This window comes from Clupea harengus, chromosome 21 (assembly GCF_900700415.2).
Source record: "Clupea harengus chromosome 21, Ch_v2.0.2, whole genome shotgun sequence".
NCBI classification, from domain to species: Eukaryota; Metazoa; Chordata; class Actinopteri; order Clupeiformes; family Clupeidae; genus Clupea; species Clupea harengus.
In genome coordinates, this window is record NC_045172.1 from 24,494,284 (window position 1) to 24,520,062 (window position 25,779).

The following is a 25,779-nucleotide window of genomic DNA, read 5'->3' on the forward strand; positions in this document are numbered from 1 at the left end:
ATAACATCTTGCATTGCCCAGGAATTGAACCCAGGTCAGCTTGTTATTCAACAACACTAACCACTGTACCACTGATCACACATGGTGTATTTGCCACCCTCAAAACATCTCACACTTGGTATCTACAGTATTGTGACAGGCAAACCAACAGATCAAAAAAGTTTGTTCTCTGTGTCATGACAACAGCTTGCCTTGAAATATTTGTGAATTATGGGGAATTTTAGGGGTGTATTAGATGTGCTGAAGATTCTTTCTAAAAATTCAAGGCAAGGGAGAATGTTGCGGTACTGTAAATGTGAAGTTCATAAATATTTCAATACGGATCAGCATTAGGGCTGCAGGACACTTCTAGTGGTAGTCTCACACACACACACAGACACACAAACAGGACACTTCTAGTAGTAGTCTCACACACACACACACACACACACACACACACACACACAAACAGGACACTTTTAGTGGTAGTCTCATGTGTTGTTGTTTCACTTACTGCACTGGGAAAGAGAAGTGTCTGCACTTTTTTGTACTGTAGTATACCACAGAAACACACACACACACACACACACACACACACACACACACACACACACACACACACACACACACTCACCACACACACACACACACACACACACACACACACACTGTAGTATACCACAGAACATTTAGCATGGAGCTGTCTTGAGGCGTATAGCTGAATTTCATATTTACTGTACATTTTATTTTATATTACAATATGTACAAGGTGTCTGTGTTTTTTAGTTCATTGTACATCGAGTGATAAAGTAGTTTAATGGGAGAGAGCATATGCTATAGTTATGACAGCATGAGTCACTTTTGGGTGAAGTGTGAAGTGTTTTGGTGGTTTGGTGATGTACTGACGTGTGTGTCTGCGATGCCCACTATGTGAAGAGTTTTGAAAAAGTGGACATGTTATTGAGACAAGTGTGAAAACGATTGTAAAAAACTGTAGTGTTAAGTGTTAGAGTTAGTGTCAGTTAGGTTTAGTGTTGAGATTTAGTGTCAGTTAGGTTTAGTGTTGAGAGTTAGTGTCAGTTTTAGAGTGAGTGTACCTGTGTACCTGTGAACTCTGACCTTTCTGTTGCCTGTTTGTTTGTTTCTGCTTGTTTAGAGGGAAGAGGCTCAGAGTGGCTAACCAGCCTTAAGATGGAGGAGTGGCTAACCAGCCTTAAGATGGAGGCTGTGCCCCACTTCAGGAATACACACCTGAAAACAAATTGGATGAACGGACAGATTAAACGGGTTGCCACTATTCCAGAGACCCTTGTGGAAATTAAATGCTGTATTGATGTATTTATACTGTATATTTCATGCTGTATTGATGTATTTATATATTTCATGCTGTATTGCTGTATTTATAATATATTTCATGTCAAACTAATGCTGTTCACTGTTCCTGCGGTTGCATTGGTCAAGGTGCCAACACCACCAACATCATGTATTCCATTCCAAGGGAGCCCACATACACTGCTGTCCTTCTGGACCCCGTCTCTGTGTGAGTGTGTAGGGTCATGACCCCATGTGTGTGAGTAGGGTCACGACCCCGTGTGTGTGAGTAGGGTCATGACCCTGTGTGTGTGAGTAGGGTCATGACCCCGTGTGTGTGAGTAGGGTCTGGACCACGTCTCTGTGTGTGTGTAGGGTCACGACCCCGTGTGTGTGTGAGTAGGGTCATGACCCCGTCTGTGTGAGTAGGGTCAAGACCACGTCTGTGTGTGTGAGTAGGGTCACAACCCCGTGTGTGTGTGTAGGGTCAGGACCACGTCTGTGTGAGTAGGGTCAAGACCCCGTCCCCGTCTGTGTGAGTAGGGTCATGACCCTGTGTGTGTGAGTAGGGTCACAACCCCGTGTGTGTGTGTAGGGTCAGGACCCTGTGTGTGTGAGTAGGGTCATGACCCCGTGTGTGTGAGTAGGGTCATGACCCTGTGTGTGTGAGTAGGGTCACGACCCCGTCCCTGTGTGTGTGAGTAGGGTCACGACCCCGTGTGTGTGAATAGGGTCAGGACCCCGTGTGTGTGTGTAGGGTCATGACCCCGTGTGTGTGAGTAGGGTCACAACCCCGTGTGTGTGAGTAGGGTCAGGATCCCGTCCCTGTGTGTGTGAGTAGGGTCATGACCCCGTCTGTGTGAGTAGGGTCAGGACCACGTGTGTGTGAGTAGGGTCACGACCCCGTCCCTGTCTGTGTGAGTAGGGTCACGACCCCGTCCCTGTGTGTGTGAGTAGGGTCATGACCCTGTGTGTGTGAGTAGGGTCAAGACCATGTCTGTGTGTGTGAGTAGGGTCAGAACCCGGTCCCTGTCTGTGTGAGTAGGGTCAGGATCCCGTCTGTGTCTGTGTGTGTAGGGTCATGACCCTGTGTGTGTGAGTAGGGTCAGAACCACATCCCTGTGTGTGTGTGTAGGGTCAAGACCATGTCTGTGTGAGTAGGGTCAGGACCACGTCTGTGTGAGTAGGGTCACGACCCCGTGTGTGTGAGTAGGGTCATGACCCTGTGTGTGTGAGTAGGGTCATGACCCTGTGTGTGTGAGTAGGGTCACGACCCTGTGTGTGTGTGTAGGGTCAAGACCATGTCTGTGTGAGTAGGGTCAGGACCACGTCTGTGTGAGTAGGGTCACGACCCCGTGTGTGTGAGTAGGGTCATGACCCTGTGTGTGTGAGTAGGGTCATGACCCTGTGTGTGTGAGTAGGGTCACGACCCTGTGTGTGTGTGTAGGGTCAGAACCCCGTCCCCGTCTCTGTGAGTAGGGTCAGGACCCCGTCCTGTCCCTGTCCTCTCGGTGTAGGTGTTGCAGTGACCCCTTTGCCTCCTGGGGTTCGGGCCCTGGGGTTGGGTAAAGGTTAGGCCCTGGGGTTAGGGCTCTGGGGTTGGGTAAAGGTTAGGGCCCTCGGTTGGGTAAAGGTTAGGGGTTAGCCCACGTTTCCACCAGTTTTGAGCGGAACGATTGGAACCAAGGATGTGTCATCAATGGAGGGCGTGGCCAAACGGAAGTAAGCAAACGCAGTGAGAGGCCGGATCGGACCACACTAATGACCTGCGAGCGAACGGCGTCGTCACGGACCACACTGAGTACCTGCGAGCGAACGGCGTTGTCACGGTTCGCACTGGGAAAAACTGACAATCTTTTGGTTCCGAACTGTTCAGGTTCCGAACCAATTTATTTTTGGTCAACATGCCCCGAAAAGTTCATAATTTGGTGCGCAAACCAGAACAGGACGCCATTCCCTGTTGGTGGAAAAGAGGTAGGAGTGTGTCTGCTCTGCCACTGCCTCACTCTAGGGGGCAGCAGCGAGCTCATGGCTGACTGGTGCTGCTGTGGTAGTCGAGACCATAGACATATATACCTATATGTATATATGTCTATGGTCGAGACTAGAGCCCAGCCAGTCTCTACAGGCAATGCAAGCAAGGTGTGTGTGTGTAAGACTGCAGACAACGCAAGTTTTCTTTTTTCTTTTTCTTTTTTTTTTTTACAAAAGCTTTCAAATGTTTTATTTTTCATACAAGACTCTTTCAGCAAAAAGATGTACATTTTGTTAACAGCTATTTTTTTTGCATTATATCAAAGTGTAGTGTTTGTTTGTTTTAAGAAACCTGCCACTTACAAGTTTTGTACAGTGGAAGAGAGCAAACCTTCACATAAAAATCAAGCAAAACATCAAGCAAAGAGTTACATGTTTGTTTGTTTGTTTGTTTGTTTGTTTGTTTATTACAAACGCATTGCTGTGACGCCTCAGGCCACAGAACCTCAGAGCTTCTCACACCGACCCAAAGGCTGAGTGTGTGTGTGTGTGGTTCTAATATTCAGAAACATATCTGCATCAGACTTGAAAAAAAAAACACAAAAAAAAACAGAGGCAGTTGACATGAGTATTTCCACGGTAATGCTGCAGACGGTTTAGTGTTTTTTTTAGGAAGCACACACTTTTTCATAAAGTCTTCCTGATGAGTATGAAGGTGCTGTGATGCTGATGCGAGGTGGTGGAGAGAGCTGTGGTGTGTGTGCGTTGCAGTGTGTGTGAGGTGTGCGTCGCATCAGTCCTTCATGATGAATCTTCACATATCATCCTGTTCCGGATACACCAGCTTCATGAAGCCAAAGATCATGCATTAAATCACAAACACACACACACACACACACACACCTCTTTGCATGCTGCTTCTGACTGCATGCCTTAAAAGGGCATCATGGCACCGTGTGTGTGTGTGTGTGTGTTCTATGAGAAACAGATGAAGCCAGGTGATGGTAATGAATATAAACTCATTCTGTCTGTGTGTGTGTGTGTGTGTGTGTGTGTGTGTGTGTGTGTAGAGACTAAGGGATCTTCTACCAAATAACGTCTTGTGTTAAAGTCCCCAGATCAGTCAATTATATTAGCACACAAATTCACCAACAAACACCCTCAGAATAGGGATCTACAGCTACGTTTAAAAGCAAATATTTATCCATAAATATCTCTTACAAAAACAAACTAACAAAAAAAAAAAGGCCAAAACAGCAAAAAACTCAGATGTGACAACCCGATGATGTCAGCCCATCACTGTATAAAAATAGATCAACTTTATCTGCAGGGGCAAACACAGGCATGCCAGGGTTCGGTTTCGACTGTACAGGAGACGCCGCACGAGAGGTTGGCACTGCTGCAGAGGGCAGGAGAGAGAGAGAGAACGCAGCTCCCGTGACCTCTGTGATTAGAGTTCAAAGGTCACCCGAAGGTCACGTGGCTCTCTGCATGTGTGTGGGAGCCGGGGGGCCCTGCTGGAGGGAAAGTGCAGAATTCTACAGAATCGCCCCGGCACAACCAGTAACAGGCCAGCGCTGTGTGCTGTGGTTGTGCTTTCTTCCTGTGTGTGTGTGTGTGTGTGCGTGTACATAAAGCAAACACGTCAATGTATGTGTGTGTACATTAAGCAGTCAAACTCATTCTTCTGACTATACAAAAAGTTTGTCTACTTCTGTACTCCAATACCAAATGAACTACAGTACTTTTGACAGCACTTAAAACATGCGTGTGTGTGTCTGTGTGTGTGCATTCTTTCGCTTTCTTGGTTGGCATTTTTGTGTAACAACATCTGTGCCCATACATGCGTGATTGTGTGTGATTGTGTGTGTGTGTGTGTGTGTGTGTGTGTGTGTGTGTGTGTGTGTGTGTGTGAGTGAGTCTACTGCAGCGAGCTGCTGTGGTCCAGGCCCAGCCTGGAAATGTTGGCGTCAGATAGGTCTGGGTGATCTTCGTCGTCTGATCCCAGGTCAGAGTCATCCTCGCTGTGGCCCCCCAGCATCACCTGCTGCACGGCTAGAGTGGCTCCGTCTGACGACAGGGACTGCAGTCCGTCCTCCCCCACTGCCACCAGGGTCCCTGGGGCATGAACACACACACACACACACACACACACACACACACACACACACACACACACACACACACACACACACACACACAGAGTTTAGCTTAAAATGCTATAAAATAGTGCGATAGATAGAACGTTTATAAGCCACACGACACATCCGTAAATACTATAAACACACATAAATATTAGAGATGCAGCGGTACAGTGGGCCCACACAAACACACACACACACACACACACACAGTTACACACAGACACACACACAGTTACACACACACAGTTACACACAGTTACACACACACACAGTTACACACACACACACAGTTACACACAAACACAGTTACACACACACACACACACACACAGTTACACACACACACACAGTTACACACACACACACACACACACAGTTACACACACACACACACACACACAGTTACACACACACACACACAGTTACACACACACACACACACACAGTTACACACACACACACAGTTACACACAGTTACACACACACACAGTTACACACAGTTACACACACACACACACACACAGTTACACACAGTTACACACACACACAGTTACACACACACACACACACACACACACACACACACAGTTACACACACACACACAGTTACACACAGTTACACACACACACACACACACACACACACACACAGTTACACACACACACAGTTACACACACACAGAGGGAGCCCACAGTCTGGTATGCATCACAGGTTTTAGGTCACGGCAACAGTATGGCTTCGTTATTTTAGATTTAAGAAAAACTAAAAACCCTTTAAACAATGGACTATTTATTTTGGCCTATCAACAGCTAAAACTTTTTTATTCAGAAAAATGTCAGCATTACTGACTAGACCTGGTTTCTGTCTCTACTCTCAGGACACACACACACACACACACACACACACAGACACACACAAGACTAGACCTGGTTTCTGTCTCTACTCTCAGGACTGAACTGAACACGACAGCACATCGCAGATGAACCCTAACATACTCAAACATACGTCACCACGTTACACCTAACATACTTCCCAAAACCCCAAAGGTTCATCACACTATGGCCCCTCAGACACACACACACACACACACACACACACACACACACACAGACACAAACACAGACACACAGACACACAGACACAGACACAGACACACAGACACACAGACAACACACACACACACACACACACACACACACACAGACACACAGAGACACACACACACACAGACACACACACACACACACACACACAGACACACACACACACACACACACAGACAGACACACACACACAGACACACAGACACAGACAGACACACACACACACACACACACACACACACACACACAGACACACACACACACACACACACACACACACACACACACACACGTACCATCAGCCATAGTAACGTGTTGCTGAGTGACTCCAGAGGCGATGGAGTCGGGCCAGAAGCGCTGCAGTGGGCGGTTCTGGGGCGGCTTCTTCTTGCTTTTGGGAGTTTCTGATTGGCTGGCATCCAACATGGGCTGCAGGATCCGCCTCCGAGCATTTATGAACCTGTGAGAGTGAAGCAGAGTTATCCTTCAAACCAATCCGCATCTGGACTGCAGGAGCAGCAGCCAATGGGAGTGTGGAGGCGGGGTAGGGGCGGGACTAACCAGTTATTGACCTGCAGGAGGGTCAGGTTCGTCTGAGTGGCAATCTGCTTCTTTTCATCTTCAGTGGGGTAGGGGTGCTGTCGATACAAACACACACGCACACATATGCGCACACACACACACACACACACGCACACGCACCACAACAAAACACAACATCCTCAAATGTTATAAAGTTTACAGATTTGTCCCCTCAGACCCTCAATGTGAAAATATCCTGACAGTGTGAACATATACTGACATCAGCGTGAATATATCCTGACATCAGTGTGAATATATACTGACATCAGTGTGAATATATCCTGACATCAGCGTGAATATATCCTGACATCAGCGTGAATATATCCTGACATCAGCGTGAATATATCCTGACATCAGTGTGAATATATCCTGACATCAGTGTGAATATATACTGACATCAGTGTGAATATATCCTGACATCAGCGTGAATATATCCTGACATCAGTGTGAATATATCCTGACATCAGCGTGAATATATACTGACATCAGTGTGAATATATCCTGACATCAGCGTGAATATATACTGACATCAGTGTGAATATATACTGACATCAGTGTGAATATATCCTGACATCAGCGTGAATATATACTGACATCAGTGTGAATATATCCTGACATCAGCGTGAATATATACTGACATCAGTGTGAATATATACTGACATCAGTGTGAATATATCCTGACATCAGTGTGAATATATACTGACATCAGTGTGAATATATCCTGACATCAGTATGACTGTGTACTGACATCAGTGTGAATACCAGTGTGAATATATACTGACAGTGTGATTGTGTACTGACAGTGTGACTGTACTGACAGTGTGACTGTGTGACTGTGTCCTGACTGTGTGACTGTACTGACAGTGTGACTGTGACCTGACGGATGCCGTGACCTCTCACCCCAATGTGCTGGAAGAGCCAGGAGCGCATGACGTTGGTGGCTTGTTTGGGCAGGATGCCCCTCTTGTTCTTGGATGAACTTTCATCCTGAGTGAAGAAGCTCAAGTCCTGGTTCAACTGCAGCTGAAGCTGCGGACACACACACACACACACACACACACACACACGCATACACACACACACACACACACACACACGCACGCACGCACGCACACACACACACACACGCACACACATACACACACACACACACACACACGCACACACACACACACGCACACACACACACGCATACACAAAAACTCAATTTTTGACAGTGAACCAATTACTGAATAGAAAGCTAGTAAAATAATGTGTGTGTGTGCGCTGTGGTATACCTGTGTGTTCTGAATGCGTATTGTCCCTGGCGACAGTGCCTGGGTTACCACCTGTCCTTGTGGTGTGACGACCGTAACAGGTTGATATACCGTTCCACCTGATAATTTGAACACATACACAAACACACAAAGACACTAAATAAATGTGGACAAATAACTAGCATCTTAAACTTGTGTGTGTGTGTGTGCGTGCGTGCATGGGTGTGCGTGTGTGTGCATGTGTGCATGTGTGTGTGTGTGTGTGTGCGTATGTGTGTGTGTGCATGGGTGTGTGTGCGTATGTGTGTGTGTGCATGGGTGTGTGTGCGTGTGTGTGTGCGTATGTGTGTGTATGTGTGTGTGTGTATGTGTGAGTGTATGTGTGTGCGTGTGCATGGGTGTGTGTGTGTGTGTGTGTGTGTGTATGTGTGTGTGTGTGTGTATATGTGTGTGTGTGTGTGTGTGTGTGTGTGTAGGCAGCCTGTCAGTGTTCCTACATGCTAGGGGGGTCACGCATGTGATCATCACTACACTGAAGTCATCTGGTTTTCATTACTAAACAAATACAAATTCAATTATAATAATAAAATCTGTCAAGTTGTATCTAGCAGATGGGCCTGTTAATCCCACAACACTAACCAGAAACTTTTAGGACTCTCTAGTTGAATCCACACATACAGGTGATCCAGTGGTTAATCCACACATCCAGTTCAACTGTCATGTCGTATCGCCTGAGCTATTTCACTCTACTTGGCACTCTTCTTATCTTATCTTATTTTTCTTATTGCTGCTTCCAGCAGTTAATCCCTTATATTACTGGTGATATAGGTAACGGTCATGTACATTTTACTTTCCAGCGGTGTAGATGGCATTTTTCTCGGCAGCGCCACCTGTCGTTTAGGAGCAGACTGCAGCGACGGGTACACGAGCACCAAATGTGGGCCTAAAAGGTGTTGCCGCTGTGTTTACATCATATTGGCCGCCCCTTTAACCTGACAGGCTGATGCCATCTGCCGTCAGCATGCTTATCTTGTATGCCATGTTTCTGATTGGCTCCCCTCCCCTTCTCCTTATGTTGTATGCCATGTTTCTGATTGGCTCCCCTCCCCTCCCCTTCTCCTTATGTTGTATGCCATGTTTCTGATTGGCTCCCCTCCCCTCCCCTTCTCCTTATGTTGTATGCCATGTTTCTGATTGGCTCCCCTCCCCTTCTCCTTATGTTGTATGCCATGTTTCTGATTGGCTCCCCTCCCCTTCTCCTTATGTTGTATGCCATGTTTCTGATTGGCTCCCCTCCCCTCCCCTTCTCCTTATGTTGTATGCCATGTTTCTGATTGGCTCCCCTCCCCTCCCCTTCTCCTTATGTTGTATGCCATGTTTCTGATTGGCTCCCCTCCCCTTCTCCTTATGTTGTATGCCATGTTTCTGATTGGCTCCCCTCCCCTCCCCTTCTCCTTATGTTGTATGCCATGTTTCTGATTGGCTCCCCTCCCCTCCCCTTCTCCTTATGTTGTATGCCATGTTTCTGATTGGCTCCCTTCTCCTTTCCCTTCTGCCCCCTCCGATTCCCTCTCTCCCCTTCTTCTGTCTCTACCGATCCCGGTTCTGTTCCCGGTTCTGTTCCCGGTTCTGTTCCCGGTTCTTCCTGTTAACAGGGAGTTTTTCCTTGCAGGGGGAAACAGGGGGTTGCAGGTTCTGGGCTCTGTAAAGCGACTTGAGAAAATGTTTTGCCGCTATATAACTAAAATTGAACTGAATTAAGGAGAGTTTTGATAGATTTTTTTTTCTGTATCTCAGTGAGGTGAGAGGTGTGTTGTGTGTGTGTGTTTTTGTGTGTGTGTGTGTGTGTGTGTGTGAACGGCTGCAGCAGTACCTGAGGGGGACGTATGCCATGGTGACATACCTGCCACCATCTGTGCAGGGTTGACTGTTGTCACGGTAACGTTGCCTTGCTGAAGGGCTGAGGCGGGAACCATAATGCCCTGAGGACTGATGGTGCCCGTGAGCGCGTTGGAGATCTGACACACACACACACACACAAAAGGAAATGAATGTCTCTTACTCTATGTTGAAGAAACTGTGAAACACATGTATTTATGTGCAAGATTATTTGTGTACATATGAGTGTGTATGTGTAAATGGTATGTGTGTGTGTGTGAGTGGTGTGTGTGTATATGTGTGTGTGTGTGTGTGTGTAAATAATGTGTGTGTGTATATAGTGAGTGCATGTGTGTGTGTGTGTGTGTGTGTGTGTGTGTGTGTATATGTGTATATAGTGAGTGCATGTGTGTGTGTGTGTGTGTGTGTGTGTATATGTGTGTATATAGTGAGTGCATGTGTGCGTGTGTGTGTGTGTATATAGTGAGTGCATGTGTGTGTGCTACCTGTGTCTGTACGGGGGAGTAGGGGCTGCCTGGTTCTCCACTCAGCAGCGTCTCGCTGTTCATCTTGGTCTTGAGGCAGGCGATGTAGCGGCTGCAGAAGTCTTTGCACAGGTCACTCACCTTCTCCAGCTCCAGCAGGTGGATGCGTAGCACCTGGATGGCCTTCACCATCTGAACACACACCACATGTGAAGCGCTCTGTGTTAGCAGCTGTGTTAGGCTTGTGTGTGTGTGTGTTAGCAGCTGTGTTAGGCTTGTGTGTGTGTGTGTGTGTGTGTGTGCGCGAGTGTTAGCAGCTGTGTTAGGCTTGTGTGTGTGTGTGTGTGTGTGTGTGTGTGTGTGTGAGTGTTAGCAGCTGTGTAAGGCTTGTGTGCGTGTGTGTGTGTGTGTGTGTGTGAGTGTTAGCAGCTGTGTTAGGCTTGTGTGTGTGTGTGTGTGTGTGTGTGTGTGTCTGTGTTAAGCTTGTGTGTGTGTGTGTGTGTGTGTGTGTGTGTGTTAGCAGCTGTGTTAGGCTTTTGTGTGTGTGTGTGTGTGTGTGTGTGTGAGTGTTAGCAGCTGTGTTAGGCTTGTGTGTGTGTGTGTGTGTGTGTGTGTGTGTGTGTGTGTGTTAGCAGCTGTGTTAGGCTTGTGTCGCCCTGGAAGTCGGGATCAGTGTTGAATCTAACAGTGGTATCTGATTTTTGTATGTGTGTGTGTATTAGCTCGTTAACCTCAAGTTTGCATGTATGTGTTAGCTGTTAACCTCAGGTTTGTATGTGTGTGTGTGTATGTATCAGACGTTAACATCAGGTATGTGTGTGTATATATCAGACGTTAACATCAGGTATGTGTGTGTGTGTGTTAGCTGTTAACCTCAGGTCTGTATGTGTGTGTGTATGTATCAGACGTTAACATCAGGTACGTGTGTGTGTGTGTTAGCTGTTAACCACAGGTCTGTATGTGTGTGTGTGTGTGTATGTATCAGACGTTAACATCAGGTGTATGACTGTATTTGTTAGCTCGTTAACCTCAGGTGTGTGAATGTGTGTGTTAGCCTTTAACCTCAGGTTTGTGTATGTGCATTAGCTCGTTAACCTTGTATGTGTGTGTTAGCCGTTGGCCTCAGGTGTGTATGTGGGGCGTGTGTAAGGTGTTTACCTCAGAGTGTGTGTGTGTGTGTGTGTGTGTGTGTGTGTGTGTGTGTGTGTGTGTGTGTGTGTGTGTGTAGCATCTCACCAGGCTGTCCAGCTCGGGGTCCTCGCTGAAGAAGGCCTTTCCCTCCTTTTCTTGGCTACGCACAAAGTTCTCGATGTCCACATCAAAACTGGCCGACGTCACACAGTCCGAGCTCTGGGTAGACTGCTCACACTTCTCAAAGAGCAGCGCCAACAGTGGGAACAGAGGATGTCTGGCGCACACACACACACACACACACACACACACACACACACACACACACACACACACACACACACACACACACACACACGCACACACACACACACGCACACACACACACAGTTCCCTTTGTAATTCAAGAGTAGATTTATGGTGTGTGTGTGTGTGTTAGCCGTATGGAGGGTAAGTGTTAGTGTGTGGGTATGGAGAGGCAAGGTGTGTTCCCCTAACCAACACACACAGATCACGTGAGGAACGTCTGTGGATGTCCAGTATACAGCTTAAATCAGTACAGCTCCCCTTAAGCACGAAGATATTATATCAATTTCACAACTAACGGAAAGATGACAAAAATTAAACATCAAACATATTGCGGCGTGCAGCGGCAGTGATGTGTGTGAAAGACTGGACTTCCTGGTTGTGTCTATTATCTGGTGTCTCCCGGTGTTCCACGCATGAATGCTTTATGTTTCCCCCTTTCTGTTAACATCAACATGTATTTTAAGTTAGCAATTTTAGAGTTTTAGAGTTGTAATTACGTACTGTGTGTGTGTGTGTGTGAGCGCCTTGTACTGTGTGAGTGTGTGTGTGTGTGTGTGTTTGTGAGGGTTTGTGTGTGTGTGTTTGTGAGGGTTTGTGTGTGTGTGTTTGTGAGGGTTTGTGTGTGTGTGTTTGTGAGGGTTTGTGTGTGTGTTTGTGAGGGTTGTGTGTGTGTGTGTTTGTGAGGGTTTGTGTGTGTGTGTTTGTGAGGGTTTGTGTGTGTGTGTGTGAGTGTGTGTGTGTGTGTGTGTGTGTGTGTGTGACGGTTTGTGTGTGTGTGTGATGGGGGACAGGGATAAATGTGTGTACATATGAAGGATGAGGTGTATGTGAAGGGGGCAGGTGCGTGTGTAATAAGGAAGAAGGGTGTGTGTGTGTGTGTGTGTGTGTAAGTACCTGTAGATGGCCTCCTTATCTGCATCCATGGGGGTCTGAGGCTCTGAGGGGGGTGGACTGGGTGCCGTGGCAACAGTGGTATCCCCATAATGCTCCCCTGACTTACATTCTGCCTGACCAATGGGCATCTGGAGCACACACACACACACACACACACACACATCAGCAGGGCATCCACAGCAAATACACCAGCAGGCACTTTACTGAAGCCCCCATGTTAGCCTAACAGCATATCCAGCTAACTCATTAGCCTAACAGCATATCCAGCTAACTCATTAGCCTAACAGCATATCCAGCTAACTGCGATAGCCTAACAGCATATCCAGCTAACTCATTAGCCTAACAGCATATCCAGCTGACTGCGATAGCCTAACAGCATATCCAGCTAACTCATTAGCCTAACAGCATATCCAGCTGACTGCGTTAGCCCAACAGCGTATCCAGCTAACTGCGATAGCCTAACAGCATATCCAGCTGACTGCGATAGCCTAACAGCATATCCAGCTAACTGCTTCAGAGAGAGACAGAGCAGTTGGAGGAAGAAGACCATCACCACTGATTTCTACTATTTACTATCCAGTACTATCTAGAAAACGTTTCTGGATGTCTGGTGAGGCAGACGCTGTGGCTCCTCTGGGAAAGGAGTTGTTTTTTTTTATTCATTTTTAATTAGAAGAACCAAAGACATCTGGAGCGTTTTAAAGTTGTTAGGTGTGAGGACTGAGGGGGTCTAGGCTGTGTCTGTGCCCCTCTGCTGAGGAGCTCACCGTGGGCAGACCGTGTGACTTTACAGCATGTGACGGAGTAACAAAGACTCTGATTGAGAAAATGTGTTAAAAATACTCATTCGTGGGAGCCAATGAGGATTGCAGGATTCTCTGTCTATCTCTCTCTCTCACACACACACACACACACACACACATCCAGAATTAGGCAACATGTGCTTCTGGCCTGACGGCCTTATTGTGGATTTCAGGATCATGGTGTCATCAAAAATCACTCTGACTGTGTTAATGTTCATGACCTCTGTATATTTATTAGGGATGAATACCAAGGAAAGGGCTTCCGCAGTTGCTCCAGTCTACTTGTCTGTGCCCTATGCGACTCTAGTTTGGGAGGTAAAATGTACAATGTTTGGAACATTTCATCTTCACAGTTAACCGGAGATGCTTGAAAAAAAAAAAAAAAAAAACCTTTTATCTTCAACCCAACCTGAGATGTTTCCGACCCCAACCCATAAAATGTACACTAGAATGACAGCAAGTCCTGAGTGAGTGGTGCCTGCTCTGTCAATGGTAAACAGATCTACCTACACTAATTATGTGTTCATTCAATCCGCCACTGCAGCTGTCTATTCTTAACCAGAGCCAAACCTGACTGCATATCACCCCAAGTAGATGGAAAAAATAGTTGGCAAGTATGCGCATGTAAATATTAGTATTGATGCTTGCATTCCTCTCAGACTGGACATAAATACTATTCTGATTACCTGGTTCCCCTCTCGGTTATGTAATATGACTAGAGTGGAGGGGGGTTCGCAGGCCAAAACCTCATCTGTTGTGGAAGTGGGAGTTTTCTTGTGACCGTGAACTCAGTTTCATTCCAGTACATGAATCGGAGATCTTTATGAATGAGTCGCGCGGAGTGGATCCCGTGAGGCTGCGCGTCTCGTGCGTAACTGCCACTCCACTGACCACCTCCTCCTCCGTCGGCCGCCCACCGGAGCGCCGCATACAGTTTGCACAGATGGACAAGTTTAATGAGTTTACTTTCCCATAAGTGTCCACACACACACACACACACACAGGCTCACCTGCTCAGCCTCCTGATACTCCTCTACAGGCATGGACTGGGAAGCCATCATAGTTAATGTTTGTGTCCACAGTACTTTATCATCATAGAGGATCCAGTCAGCAGCAGCGCTCCTGCGGACACACACACATCATGCGGCACTCCGCTTTATTTCTCTCGTGTAATTTTTTAAATGCTCACTGGGGCCATCACACCATCATATCGCATAGCATGAGTATTTATAGTAGGCTATTTAATAGTGTGGGTATAATGGGAAGCGATAAAGGTCAGCAACTTTGCCGCCTTGTGTAATGTTGAAACTTCGCGACATAACACCCCTAGTATTTTTGAGTATTTGAGGCGTCAAAGGAGATAGAAAAACAGGAGACTTTCGGGGCTAGGTTTGAATCGTTTAACCGGAAATTACTCATTTTCTGCCTCGTGCTTTGGTGGCTGCTTAAAGTTAGCTAGCAACCTTATCGGTCAGCCATACGCCTTTTTATCCTCCGTTTTCCGCTTGTGTTGACTGCTGCAAACTCGCACAAGGGAAGTGCATGCATTCACGCCCTTAAACAGTTGAAAATGCTGAATAGTATCGACACATCTGAAACTTTTCTGCCCATGTTTGTATGTGTAGGTGAACTTGTGTCGTTGTTAATGGTATAATTCAGAGGATTGGCACCGAGAAACAACAGCAATACAGAACAAATGCAAACGTCGGTAGCCCACATTAGGTTGCCGAACTAAGAATCTCTTTTAGAACGGCCGAACTCATGTAGGCGCCATGTTCCTCCACAACCATGGCTAATGCTAGCTAACATTACTGTAGCAGGAAACCGTCTGAAATGGAGGTAAATGTTTGTTTACACTGGAGGATTTCGTTGGCCTCCGCCAACACCAGCGTTGAACGCTGCCGATTGTCATATTTCCGGCTAAAATTATAAACTGTTTATTTTTCCTCCTTCGTAAAATCTAGTCCTGTCCCTTTAATTGTAATAAAAACCTGCCCACTACCGTCTATCAATCAATCTCGGGACAGCTGCCTCTCCCTCCCCGCCACTAGCGCCATTCGCACTTCTACAAAAGATGATTAAAAAACTGGGCCTTGCTCCTGGTCCTCATCCTTCGTTTCCCAGAAAATCGCCTTACGCTAAAGGCCGTCTGTTCCGCACATCATTATTTCACTACGCCTTTACACATATTACGCCACGCCGGATTCCATGTGCCTGTTCGCCTACGGCATTTTTGTGTGTGGCTCAGATTGCTTGATTGATAGGGAACGGAAAAAGAAGATTTTGAGTGACAGCTTACCTTAGTGCCAATCTTCGTCACAATGACAAGCGGCTGCTGCAATCGGGACCCGCAGTTGTCGCGTGTCGTCACCACGTAAAGTCACGCAGGCGAGTTAGCTCATGAATAACCATAAAGTGGGAGGAGATATGACGTTTCAGCGGCACGGGCCTCGCCCCCAGAGGTTTTAGAGGAAGGCAGGCAGACTGCATGTTTCGCTCAGCGTTTGAAATATTCATTGGTTGCAGTTGCTGTCATGCTCACTGTACTACACCAACTGAAATATCACAGTGTGTTTGAGATGATTTTTATGGTGATATAATAAAACAACGTACAACACTTAATCAAATGGCAGTGAGAAAATATTTAATGACATTTAATTTGACTCTGTGATAGTAATATGAGAGTGAACTTGAATGAGCTTGATCAGCCAGAAAACTGTCTTCATCTCAGAGAGAGTGGGCGCTCTTTGATGTCCAGGAAGGTGCTATTACTCCCAAGCCCACACACACCTAGGGCTTTGGCGCCTTCACATCTTTACACACAGGGCTCAGCCCACACACACCTAGGGCTTTGGCACCTTCACATCGTTACACACAGGGCCTACAGAGCCGCCACAGTGCTGGGAGAATCTCCTGTGATCCTGCGCAGACGGCGACCAGGTCCTTATTTAGTGGGAAATTCATTCAGGTTGGGCTCTAGAATTGGATGGGAAAGGAATCGAGGACATTAGTGCAAACACATCACCAGTCTTAAATGGGTCAGGGACGCTGCCAATGTTATTGGCGTTTTACCCACCAGCGAAGTTGAACTCTGGGAACTCTGTAAGGTCACGACCTCCATAGAGCCGCTGCAGCTTGGCCTCCTCCTCAGCCAGCCGACGCTGGAACTCTGGGCCAGTCTCCATCGCTCCTCCTGCAGCCCTGCGGAGTGTGTGTGTGTGTGTGTGTGTGTGTGTGTGTGTGTGTGTGCGTGTGTGCGTGTGCGTGTGTGTGCGTGTGTGTGTGTGTGCATGCGCATAAGGATGGAAGTGTATGAATGCAGGTGCGCATGTGTGTGTGTGTATAAGTATGAGTATGTGAGAGAGCATTTATGTGAGTGTGTGTGAGAGAGATTTTTGTGAGAACATGTGGAGTGGAAGGGACAGAATGTCAGATCACCAGACAGAGGAACACAGTGCAGTGATGAAGCAAGCCTCTAGGGGGCACTCGCAGGGGCATTAGGAAAGCCACTCATGCTGCTAAGACATCTGATCCCAATGAAACAGACACGGGGCTGCTTACTGGCTGAGGGTGCCATACTCCCTGATCTTCTCCAGGAACAGCCTCTGCACCGGGTCCAGCCGAGCTGCAGAACACAGCAGACCATTAGAGCCCCCCCCCTACTGGCCACAGCCTAGACCTGCAGGTCACATCATACCATTAGAGCCCCCCCCTACTGGCCACAGCCTAGACCTGCAGGTCACATCATACCATTAGAGCCCCCCCCTAGTGGCCACAGCCTAGACCTGCAGGTCACATCATACCATTAGAGCCCCCCCTACTGGCCACAGCCTAGACCTGCAGGACACCAGAGCCCACCCACTGACCCACACTGTGGTTGTTATAGAGGTGACTGACACTGAGGGTGTTATAGCTTAGCTGATTGATTCCTGGGCAAGCAGGAGGCACACAACACACTGGATGGGAGGAGAGGAGAAACTCACGGAGAAGCAGGCTATGATGCTACAATATTAAAATGTTGATTATATGTGTGTGTGTGTGTGTGGGGGGGGGTTCATGTTATTGAATAGGGGGATTAGCACCTGCACACACGGCATGACAACTACCAGTGCTGAATGTGGAATCAGGAGCCGTCTAGAAGAGGCTGCTTATGGCTTATGGCCATGACAGCTGCAGCTGTGATACTCTGGAGGTAAGAAACCCTGAGGAGGTAAAGGTGGTTAGACTGAGGCAAGTACCCTCTGCAATCTCCTGGGTGAGGTCCTCTGGGGACGCTCCTGTGTGGGTGAGGTCCTCTGTGTGGGTGAGGTCCTCTGTGGGGGTGAGGTCCTCTGGGGGGTGAGGTCCTCTGTGTGGGTGAGGTCCTCTGTGTGGGCGAGTTCCTCTGTGGACGCTCCTATGTGGGTGAGTTCCTCTCTGACAGCTGATTCAGGGGTGATACCGTCTGGTGATGGTGAGGTCATAGCAGACATTGGGTATGTGGGTGTTATACAGGTGATGTCTTCAGGTACTGGGTCCAAGGGTGTTGTAGTGGTGGCTGTGTCTAAGGGTGTTGTAGTGGTGGCTGTATCTAAGGGTGTTGTAATGGTGGCTGTGTCTAAGGGTGTTGTAATGGTGGCTGTGTCTAAGGGTGTTATAGCGATCTCTTCATGAAGGGGTGTAAGGTCAGCGCCAGTCGAGGTTCCTGTTGCATCTGCGGTTGCATCTATACTGGGTATGGTTTCAAGAAACTGTGCAACTTCTAGGAGAGACACAGCCTCTATGTGGGGTGTGAGATCAGGAAGTGAAGCATCCTCTAGCGCCGGGGCAACCTCTGGCAGGGAGATGGTGTCTATGGCAACCTCTGGCTGGGAGATGGTGTCTGTGGCTGACGAGGAGTCACTGACATCTGCCTGGAGTGAAGAGACTCCAGGGAGAGAAACGCCTTCCTCAGGAGCCGAGATGTCCTCCAGAAATGCTCCGACTTCTAGAAGAGAGACAGCTTCTAAAGATGACGTCAGATCAGGTATAGTCACGTCCTCTAAAGATGGTGCCGGCCCTGCAGCAACTTCCGAAGACTCTGTGGTGTCTGGCAGAGGCACAGTCTCTAAGAACGAGGCTACCTCCAGGAGCGAGAGAGCCTCTATGTAAGGAGTCAAATCAGGCACTGAGGAATTTTCTAGAAATGGTGCTATTTCAAGCTCATGCCCAACCTCTGAAGGTATGACACCCACAAATGGTGTAGTGGGAGCTGGACTGACGTGTTGTGCTGTAACGTCAGGAGTGGGAACGGTATCCAAGAATGATGCCACCTCTAAGAGGGAGAGGGCTTCCACATGACGTGTGAGATCAGGAACATCAACATTTTCCAATGCAGCCGCCTCGTGCAAAGAGACGGCCTCTGCTGATGGTGCAATAGAAGTTGTGAGTATGGTAGCTCTGGCACCACCCTGTGCGAGTACTACATGCTCTGCTCTGATTGGCTGCTCATGCTCCGCTGTGATTGGCTGCTCTTGCTCAGCATCCTGGGCAGGAAACACTCTTATGGTGTCAGCCGTGAGTGAAGCTGCCTCTGGTTCGGCGACGGCCGTCTCTGAGGACACAAACTCCCCCGCGGTAGCACCTCTGAGAGAAGAAGGTTCTAGATCACCACTGTCTGAGGCAGCTGCTCCATCAGAGCGAGCCTCTACTGCTGATGTGCATTCGTCTGCCACTCTCTGATGCAGGAACCTCTGGAGAATGAGGCTCTTTGGTGGGCACTGCTGCAGAAACAGAGACGACTGGAGTGGCAAATACAGCTGTGCTTTCATAACTGACCATCTCTGGGGCAGTTACTGCTTCTGTTACCCCAGGAGTAACACCTGATATGACCTCCTCTGGGGCAGTTACTGCTTCTGTTACCCCAGGAGTAACACCTGATACGACCATCTCTAGGGCAGTTACTGCTGCTGTTACCCCAGGAGTAACACCTGATATGACCTCCTCCGGGGCAGTTACTGCTTCTGTTGCCCCAGGAGTAACACCAAACGTGGCCTCCTCTGGGGCAGTTACTGCTTCTGTTGCCCCAGGAGTAACAATTGTCACACCCTCCTGTGGGGCAGTTACTGGTTTTACAGCCCCTGGAGAAGAGACAGCCAGTGAAAAGGAATCTATAGGAGGAGACGCTGAAAGGGCACTAGAGTCCTCAGCAGAAACAGGAGTGGGTTCTGAAGGGGCAATAGAGTCTACAGCAGCAACAGGAGTAGGTTCTGAAGGGGCAATAGAGTCTACAGCAGCAACAGGAGTGGGTTCTGAGTCCTCAGCAGAAACAGTAGTAGGTTCTGAAGGGGCAATAGAGTCCTCAGCAGCAACAGTAGTAGGTTCTGAAGGGGCAATAGAGTCTACAGCAGCAACAGGAGTGGGTTCTGGGGGGGGTTCTGACAGGGCAAGAGCCTCTAGCACAGCCACACCTGGGACAGCTGCAGGCTCCTGGGAGGCAAACTCACGTGAGGCTGCAGGTTCAGTTTGCTCAATGGGGTTCGATGGGGCAACAACTCTGGCGGTGGGAGCCTCTGTGGCAGGCTCTGGTGCTGGACAGGTCTCTGCCTGCCGGGAGACAGCGCTCGGAGGAGGAGGACTGGTCTCTGCCTGCCGGGAGACAGCGCTCGGAGGAGGACAGGTCTCTGTCTCTATGGAGACAGCGCTCAGGGGAGGACAGGTCTCTGCCTGCGGGGAGGCAGCGCCCGGGGGAGGTGGGGTAGATGCCGGCTCTGCAGGAGCCTCTGCAGGCGCTGCGCTGGGAAAAGGAGGCTGGCAGATGGGCAGGTGTGCAGCATTAGGGGCGCTGACCAGAGGACTGACCGGAGGACTGACCGGAGGACTGACCAGAGGATTGACCTGGGGGGCGGTTGAGTCCACTGCCGAGGGAGACCTCACAGGAGGGGGCAGAGGGGCGGCAGGGGCAGGAGCTGGAGCGGAAGCAGGGGGACTTGTTGCAGAGGCCCTAGCAGCTGGTGCAGAGGGTTTGGTGTGTGTGGTGGTGGCAGCAGCAGCTGGAGCAGAGGGTTTGGTGTGTGTGGCGGGGGCAGAGGGTTTGGTGTGTGTGGCGGGGGCAGAGGGTTTGGTGTGTGTGGCAGGCGCAGATGGTTTGATGTGTGTGGCGGTGGCAGCAGCAGCTGGAGCAGAGGGTTTGGTGTGTGTGGCGGGGGCAGAGGGTTTGATGTGTGTGGCGGGGGCAGATGGTTTGATGTGTGTGGCGGTGGCAGCAGCAGCTGGAGCAGAGGGTTTGGTGTGTGTGGCGGGGGCAGAGGGTTTGGTGTGTGTGGCGGGGGCAGAGGGTTTGGTGTGTGTGGCAGGCGCAGATGGTTTGATGTGTGTGGCGGTGGCAGCAGCAGCTGGAGCAGAGGGTTTGGTGTGTGTGGCGGGGGCAGAGGGTTTGGTGTGTGTGGCGGGGGCAGAGGGTTTGGTGTGTGTGGCGGGGGCAGAGGGTTTGGTGTGTGTGGCAGGGGCAGATGGTTGATGTGTGTGGCGGTGGCAGCAGCAGCTGGAGCAGAGGGTTTGGTGTGTGTGGCGGGGGCAGAGGGTTTGGTGTGTGTGGCGGTGGCAGAGGGTTTGGTGTGTGTGGCGGGGGCAGCAGCAGCAGGCCTCATGCCGAGGGAGAGCAGCAGCTGGGCTACATCAAGTTTGGGTTTGGGTGTGGCCTTTTCTGGGTATGGAGAGACGGTTAGAAACACAAGAGTATAAACGTGAATCTTCATATTGAGTTAGAACGTCCACAAAAGCAACCGCCAAGGGGGCTATACAATGTAATCCTATGCAGCATGCTTCTGCGTCAAAACAAACTGCCAAAAGGCCAAGTGGGCCTGTGCAAGATTCACACACAGATGTGATATGCTTGACTCACTGATGTGTGTTTTTCGGAGTGCTCTCTGGGCGTCTCCAAACTTGGTGCTGTAGCCCACGGCAGGGATTCTGTTCCAGCTGGCGCACACACTTACCTGAAACGGCTTTCAGAGACAGAGACAGAGCAGAAGCGGTTAACACAGCTCAGAGACTGGACTAATATATCACAGCTCAGAGACTGGATATATCACAGCTCAAAGACTGGACTAATATATCACAGCTCAGATACTGGACTAATATATCACAGCTCAGATACTGGGCTAATATATCACAGCTCACAGACTGGATACATCACAGCTCAGATACTGGACTAATATATCACAGCTCAGATACTCGGCTAATATATCACAGCTCACAGACTGGATATATCACAGCTCAGATACTGGACTAATATATCACAGCTCAGAGACTGGATATATCACAGCTCAGAGACTGGACTAATATATCACAGCTCAGATACTCGACTAATATATCACAGCTCAGATACTGGGCTAATATATCACAGCTCAGATACTGGATATATCACAGCTCAGATACTGGACTAATATATCACAGCTCAGAGACTGGATATATCACAGCTCAGAGACTGTACTAATATATCACAGCTCAGCTACTGGGCTAATATATCACAGCTCAGAGACTGGACTAATATATCACAGCTCAGATACTGGACTAATATATCACAGCTCAGATACTAATATATCACAGCTCAGATACTGGACTAATATATCACAGCTCAGATACTTCAATAATATATCACAGCTCAGATACTCGGCTAATATATCACAGCTCAGAGACTGGACTAATATATCACAGCTCAAAGACTGGGCTAATATATCACAGCTCAGAGACTGGGCTAATATATCACAGCTCAGATACTGGATATATCACAGCTCAGATACTTGAATAATATATCACAGCTCAGAGACTGGACTAATATATCACAGCTCAGAGACTGGACGAATATATCACAGCTCAGATACTTTATATATCACAGCTCAGATACTTGAATAATATATCACAGCTCAGATACTGGACTAATATATCACAGCTCAGATACTGAACTAATATATCACAGCTCAGATACTTGAATAATATATCACAGCTCAGATACTGGATATCACAGCTCAGATACTTGAATAATATATCACAGCTCAGATACTGGACTAATATATCACAGCTCAGATACTGGACTAATATATCACAGCTCAGATACTGGATATATCACAGCTCAGATACTTGAATAATATATCACAGCTCAGATACTGGATATATCACAGCTCAGATACTTGAATAATATATCACAGCTCAGATACTGGACATATATATCACAGTTCAGAGACTGGATATATCACAGCTCAGATACTGGACTAATATATCACAGCTCAGATACTGGATTAATATATCACAGCTCTGGTACTGGACTAATATATCACAGCTACTGGACTAATATATCACAGCTCAGATACTGGAATAATATATCACAGCTCAGACTTGAATAATATATCACAGCTCAGATACTGGACTAATATATCACAGCTCACAGACTTGAATAATATATCACAGCTCAGATACTCGACTAATATATCACAGCTCAGATACTGGATATATCACAGCTCAGAGACTGGATATATCACAGCTCAGATACTGGATATATCACAGCTCAAAGACTTGAATAATATATCACAGCTCAGATACTGGACTAATATATCACAGCTCACAGACTTGAATAATATATCACAGCTCAGATACTCGACTAATATATCACAGCTCAGAGACTGGACTTATATATCACAGCTCAGATACTGGATATATCACAGCTCAAAGACTTGAATAATATATCACAGCTCAAAGACTTGACTAATATATCACAGCTCAGCGACTGGACTAATATATCACAGCTCAGATACTGGATATATATATCACAGCTCAAAGACTTGAATAATATATCACAGCTCAAAGACTTGAATAATATATCACAGCTCAAGACTGGATATATCACAGCTCAAATACTTGAATAATATATCACAGCTCAGATACTAGACTTCTATATCACAGCTCAGATACTGTACTAATCTATCACAGCTCAGAGACTGGACTTATATATCACAGCTCAGATACTGGATATATCACAGCTCAGATACTGGACTAATATATCACAGCTCAGATACTGGATATATCAGCTCAGATACTGGACTAATATATCACAGCTCAGATACTGGACTAATATATCACAGCTCAGATACTTGAATAATATATCACAGCTCAGATACTGGACTAATATATCACAGCTCAGAGACTGGACTAATATATCACAGCTCAAAGACTTGACTAATATATCACAGCTCAGAGACTGGGCTAATATATCACAGCTCAGATACTGGGCTAATATATCACAGCTCAGATACTGGGCTAATATATCACAGCTCAGAGACTGGATATATATCACAGCTCAGATACTGAACTAATATATCACAGCTCAGATACTGGACTATTATATCACAGCTCAGATACTCGACTAATATATCACAGCTCAGAGACTGGATATATCACAGCTCAGATACATCACAGCTCAGATACTGGACTAATATATCACAGCTCAGAGACTGAACTAATATATCACAGCTCAGATACTGGATAGATCACACCTCAGAGACTGGATATATCACAGCTCAGATACTGAATAATATATCACAGCTCAGATACTGGACTCATATTATTTCAGACGGTTCATGACCAACCTAACTATGAGAATAAATGATTGGACTAACAGATGACTGGCACAGAGGGGGGTACATGAAACAGGCATAACCTTAGGTGGGATCCCACGGGAGACATGCAGGCATTTGGGTAAATTACTTTGGGTTTGGAATTAGGTAAATGGACTCAGTGTTTGGTATTTGGGACTAGACTACTGGTCAGACCAGTGCAGTGTGCAGTGGTGGACGGCGTTTTTTTTTTTGGTGGTCCACTGATGAGTTACAAACGGCACACCATTTACATTTTGAATTTATGTTACCATTGCATAACATAAGTCTTTAATTGACCATATCATTTTTCACCTTGAGAACCTGCTAGTATAATTAACCTTCTTTTCTGTTTAGCAGCTGATATTTTAAGTAGACTGCCAAGGATATCAGCGGACCACCAATGTCCGCTATAGGACAGTGACACTTCCAGTGTCAAATAATAGATCTACCTGACATCAAAAACTGATTTTTTTACCCAATGCACATGAACTGCTCATTTGTGCCAGGGCAAACACTGCCGCATGACTTGTTTAGACTGGGTGTGCTTTACGGTGGAGTTAACGGTGACGTGCGATGCTATATTCAGCCCGTAGAGTAGGCCTACGTGCTTAACATAAACATCGAAGTATCTATGTGCCTACAGAGGGGGACGTAACATTGTAAGTCTGTTTAGTATACTCTGGTTATACCTTCAGTCCACAACAAATCCGCCCCATTCTGAGGAAGGAGGTGGCCATGGTTATGTGCTTCGATTATTTGTGTCCGGAGCAAACAATTTCCTGAGATTTATGGTTCCTTTTTCTGCAAAGGATCAGAACAGTACAGGTTGTTCATAAATTGACAAACGTGCAATTACGAAACTGTCCTGTTAACTCAAACTCTCTACATCATTTGGAAAGAACATAGATGTTTCTTGACTTAAAACTCGACATATGTCCAAAATAAATACGATAGCCTTCAAAAAGCAACAGAGCAAATTAACGTCTAAAATCCAGGGTGCATTTAGCAGTAAAGTCAGACAGTGATCTGTGATTGCAGATGAGAATATTACAACACATACGTATTTACATAAGTGTCACCAAATCTGACGAGGTCGTCCTGCGCCGTCACTCCATCGCCGTTGTGTAAGCACATCTTAAGTTAGACACACCCCCCTATGATACTCGCGTGTGTTCACGGGCGCTACGGGCGTTCCATGCGCTCAAAGAGAGGCGTGTTCACGGACACTGTGTTCTCGTGCTCCAGGTTTCCAATGAACAACACTCACTCATTTATTCAAACGCTCATTGTTGAAATGAGACTTCTTGCATCAAGTCGAT

At 47.3% G+C, this 25,779-nt stretch overlaps 3 protein-coding genes across 7 annotated transcripts in view; 1 reads left to right on the forward strand and 2 right to left on the reverse strand.

Moving 5' to 3' along the window:
• Positions 1–2,819, forward strand: part of LOC105913325 (transmembrane protease serine 3-like) — a 17,443-nt gene extending 14,624 nt beyond the window's left edge. Inside the window, exon 11 of the mRNA XM_031558573.1 lies at positions 2,808–2,819. Within this exon, the coding sequence (XP_031414433.1) occupies positions 2,808–2,819 (12 nt within the window). The remainder of the gene's footprint in view (positions 1–2,807) is intronic.
• The window catches only part of pknox1.2 (pbx/knotted 1 homeobox 1.2), a 20,661-nt gene extending 4,399 nt beyond the window's left edge, over positions 1–16,262 (reverse strand). For 2 of the 4 annotated variants that reach the window (XR_004162668.2, XR_004162667.2), the window contains exons 1-11: positions 16,150–16,260; positions 14,861–14,972; positions 13,048–13,175; positions 11,950–12,121; positions 10,735–10,905; positions 10,224–10,368; positions 8,372–8,469; positions 7,995–8,123; positions 7,074–7,150; positions 6,809–6,972; positions 4,146–5,382 (exon numbers count right to left, since the gene is read on the reverse strand). Coding sequence is in view for 2 of the 4 variants with exons in the window: in XM_031558239.2 (XP_031414099.1) it covers positions 5,186–5,382; positions 6,809–6,972; positions 7,074–7,150; positions 7,995–8,123; positions 8,372–8,469; positions 10,224–10,368; positions 10,735–10,905; positions 11,950–12,121; positions 13,048–13,175; positions 14,861–14,911 (1,332 nt within the window). In the remaining 2 variants the exon portion in view is untranslated. Of the gene's footprint in view, positions 1–3,711; positions 5,383–6,808; positions 6,973–7,073; positions 7,151–7,994; positions 8,124–8,371; positions 8,470–10,223; positions 10,369–10,734; positions 10,906–11,949; positions 12,122–13,047; positions 13,176–14,860; positions 14,973–15,987; positions 16,079–16,149 lie in introns of those variants that run through there. The other 2 variants (XM_031558239.2, XM_012839170.3) reach the window with 2 other exon arrangements.
• A 210-nt stretch (positions 16,263–16,472) lies between these two features.
• On the reverse strand, positions 16,473–25,646 carry LOC105910446 (ATP synthase-coupling factor 6, mitochondrial-like). Of its 2 annotated transcripts, none has more exons than XM_031558277.2 (6): positions 25,529–25,646; positions 25,150–25,261; positions 21,712–21,814; positions 17,412–17,475; positions 16,927–17,051; positions 16,473–16,826 (listed from the first exon to the last, which is right to left on the reverse strand). In XM_031558277.2, exons 2-6 carry the CDS (start codon positions 25,195–25,197, stop codon positions 16,795–16,797), a joined length of 372 nt encoding a protein of 123 aa, XP_031414137.1. In that variant the 5' UTR covers positions 25,198–25,261; positions 25,529–25,646; the 3' UTR covers positions 16,473–16,794. The 2 variants fall into 2 exon arrangements, with proteins under 2 accessions (XP_031414137.1, XP_031414138.1); XM_031558278.1 differs by having other exon boundaries at positions 25,521–25,609.
• Positions 25,647–25,779: the final 133 nt, after the last annotated feature.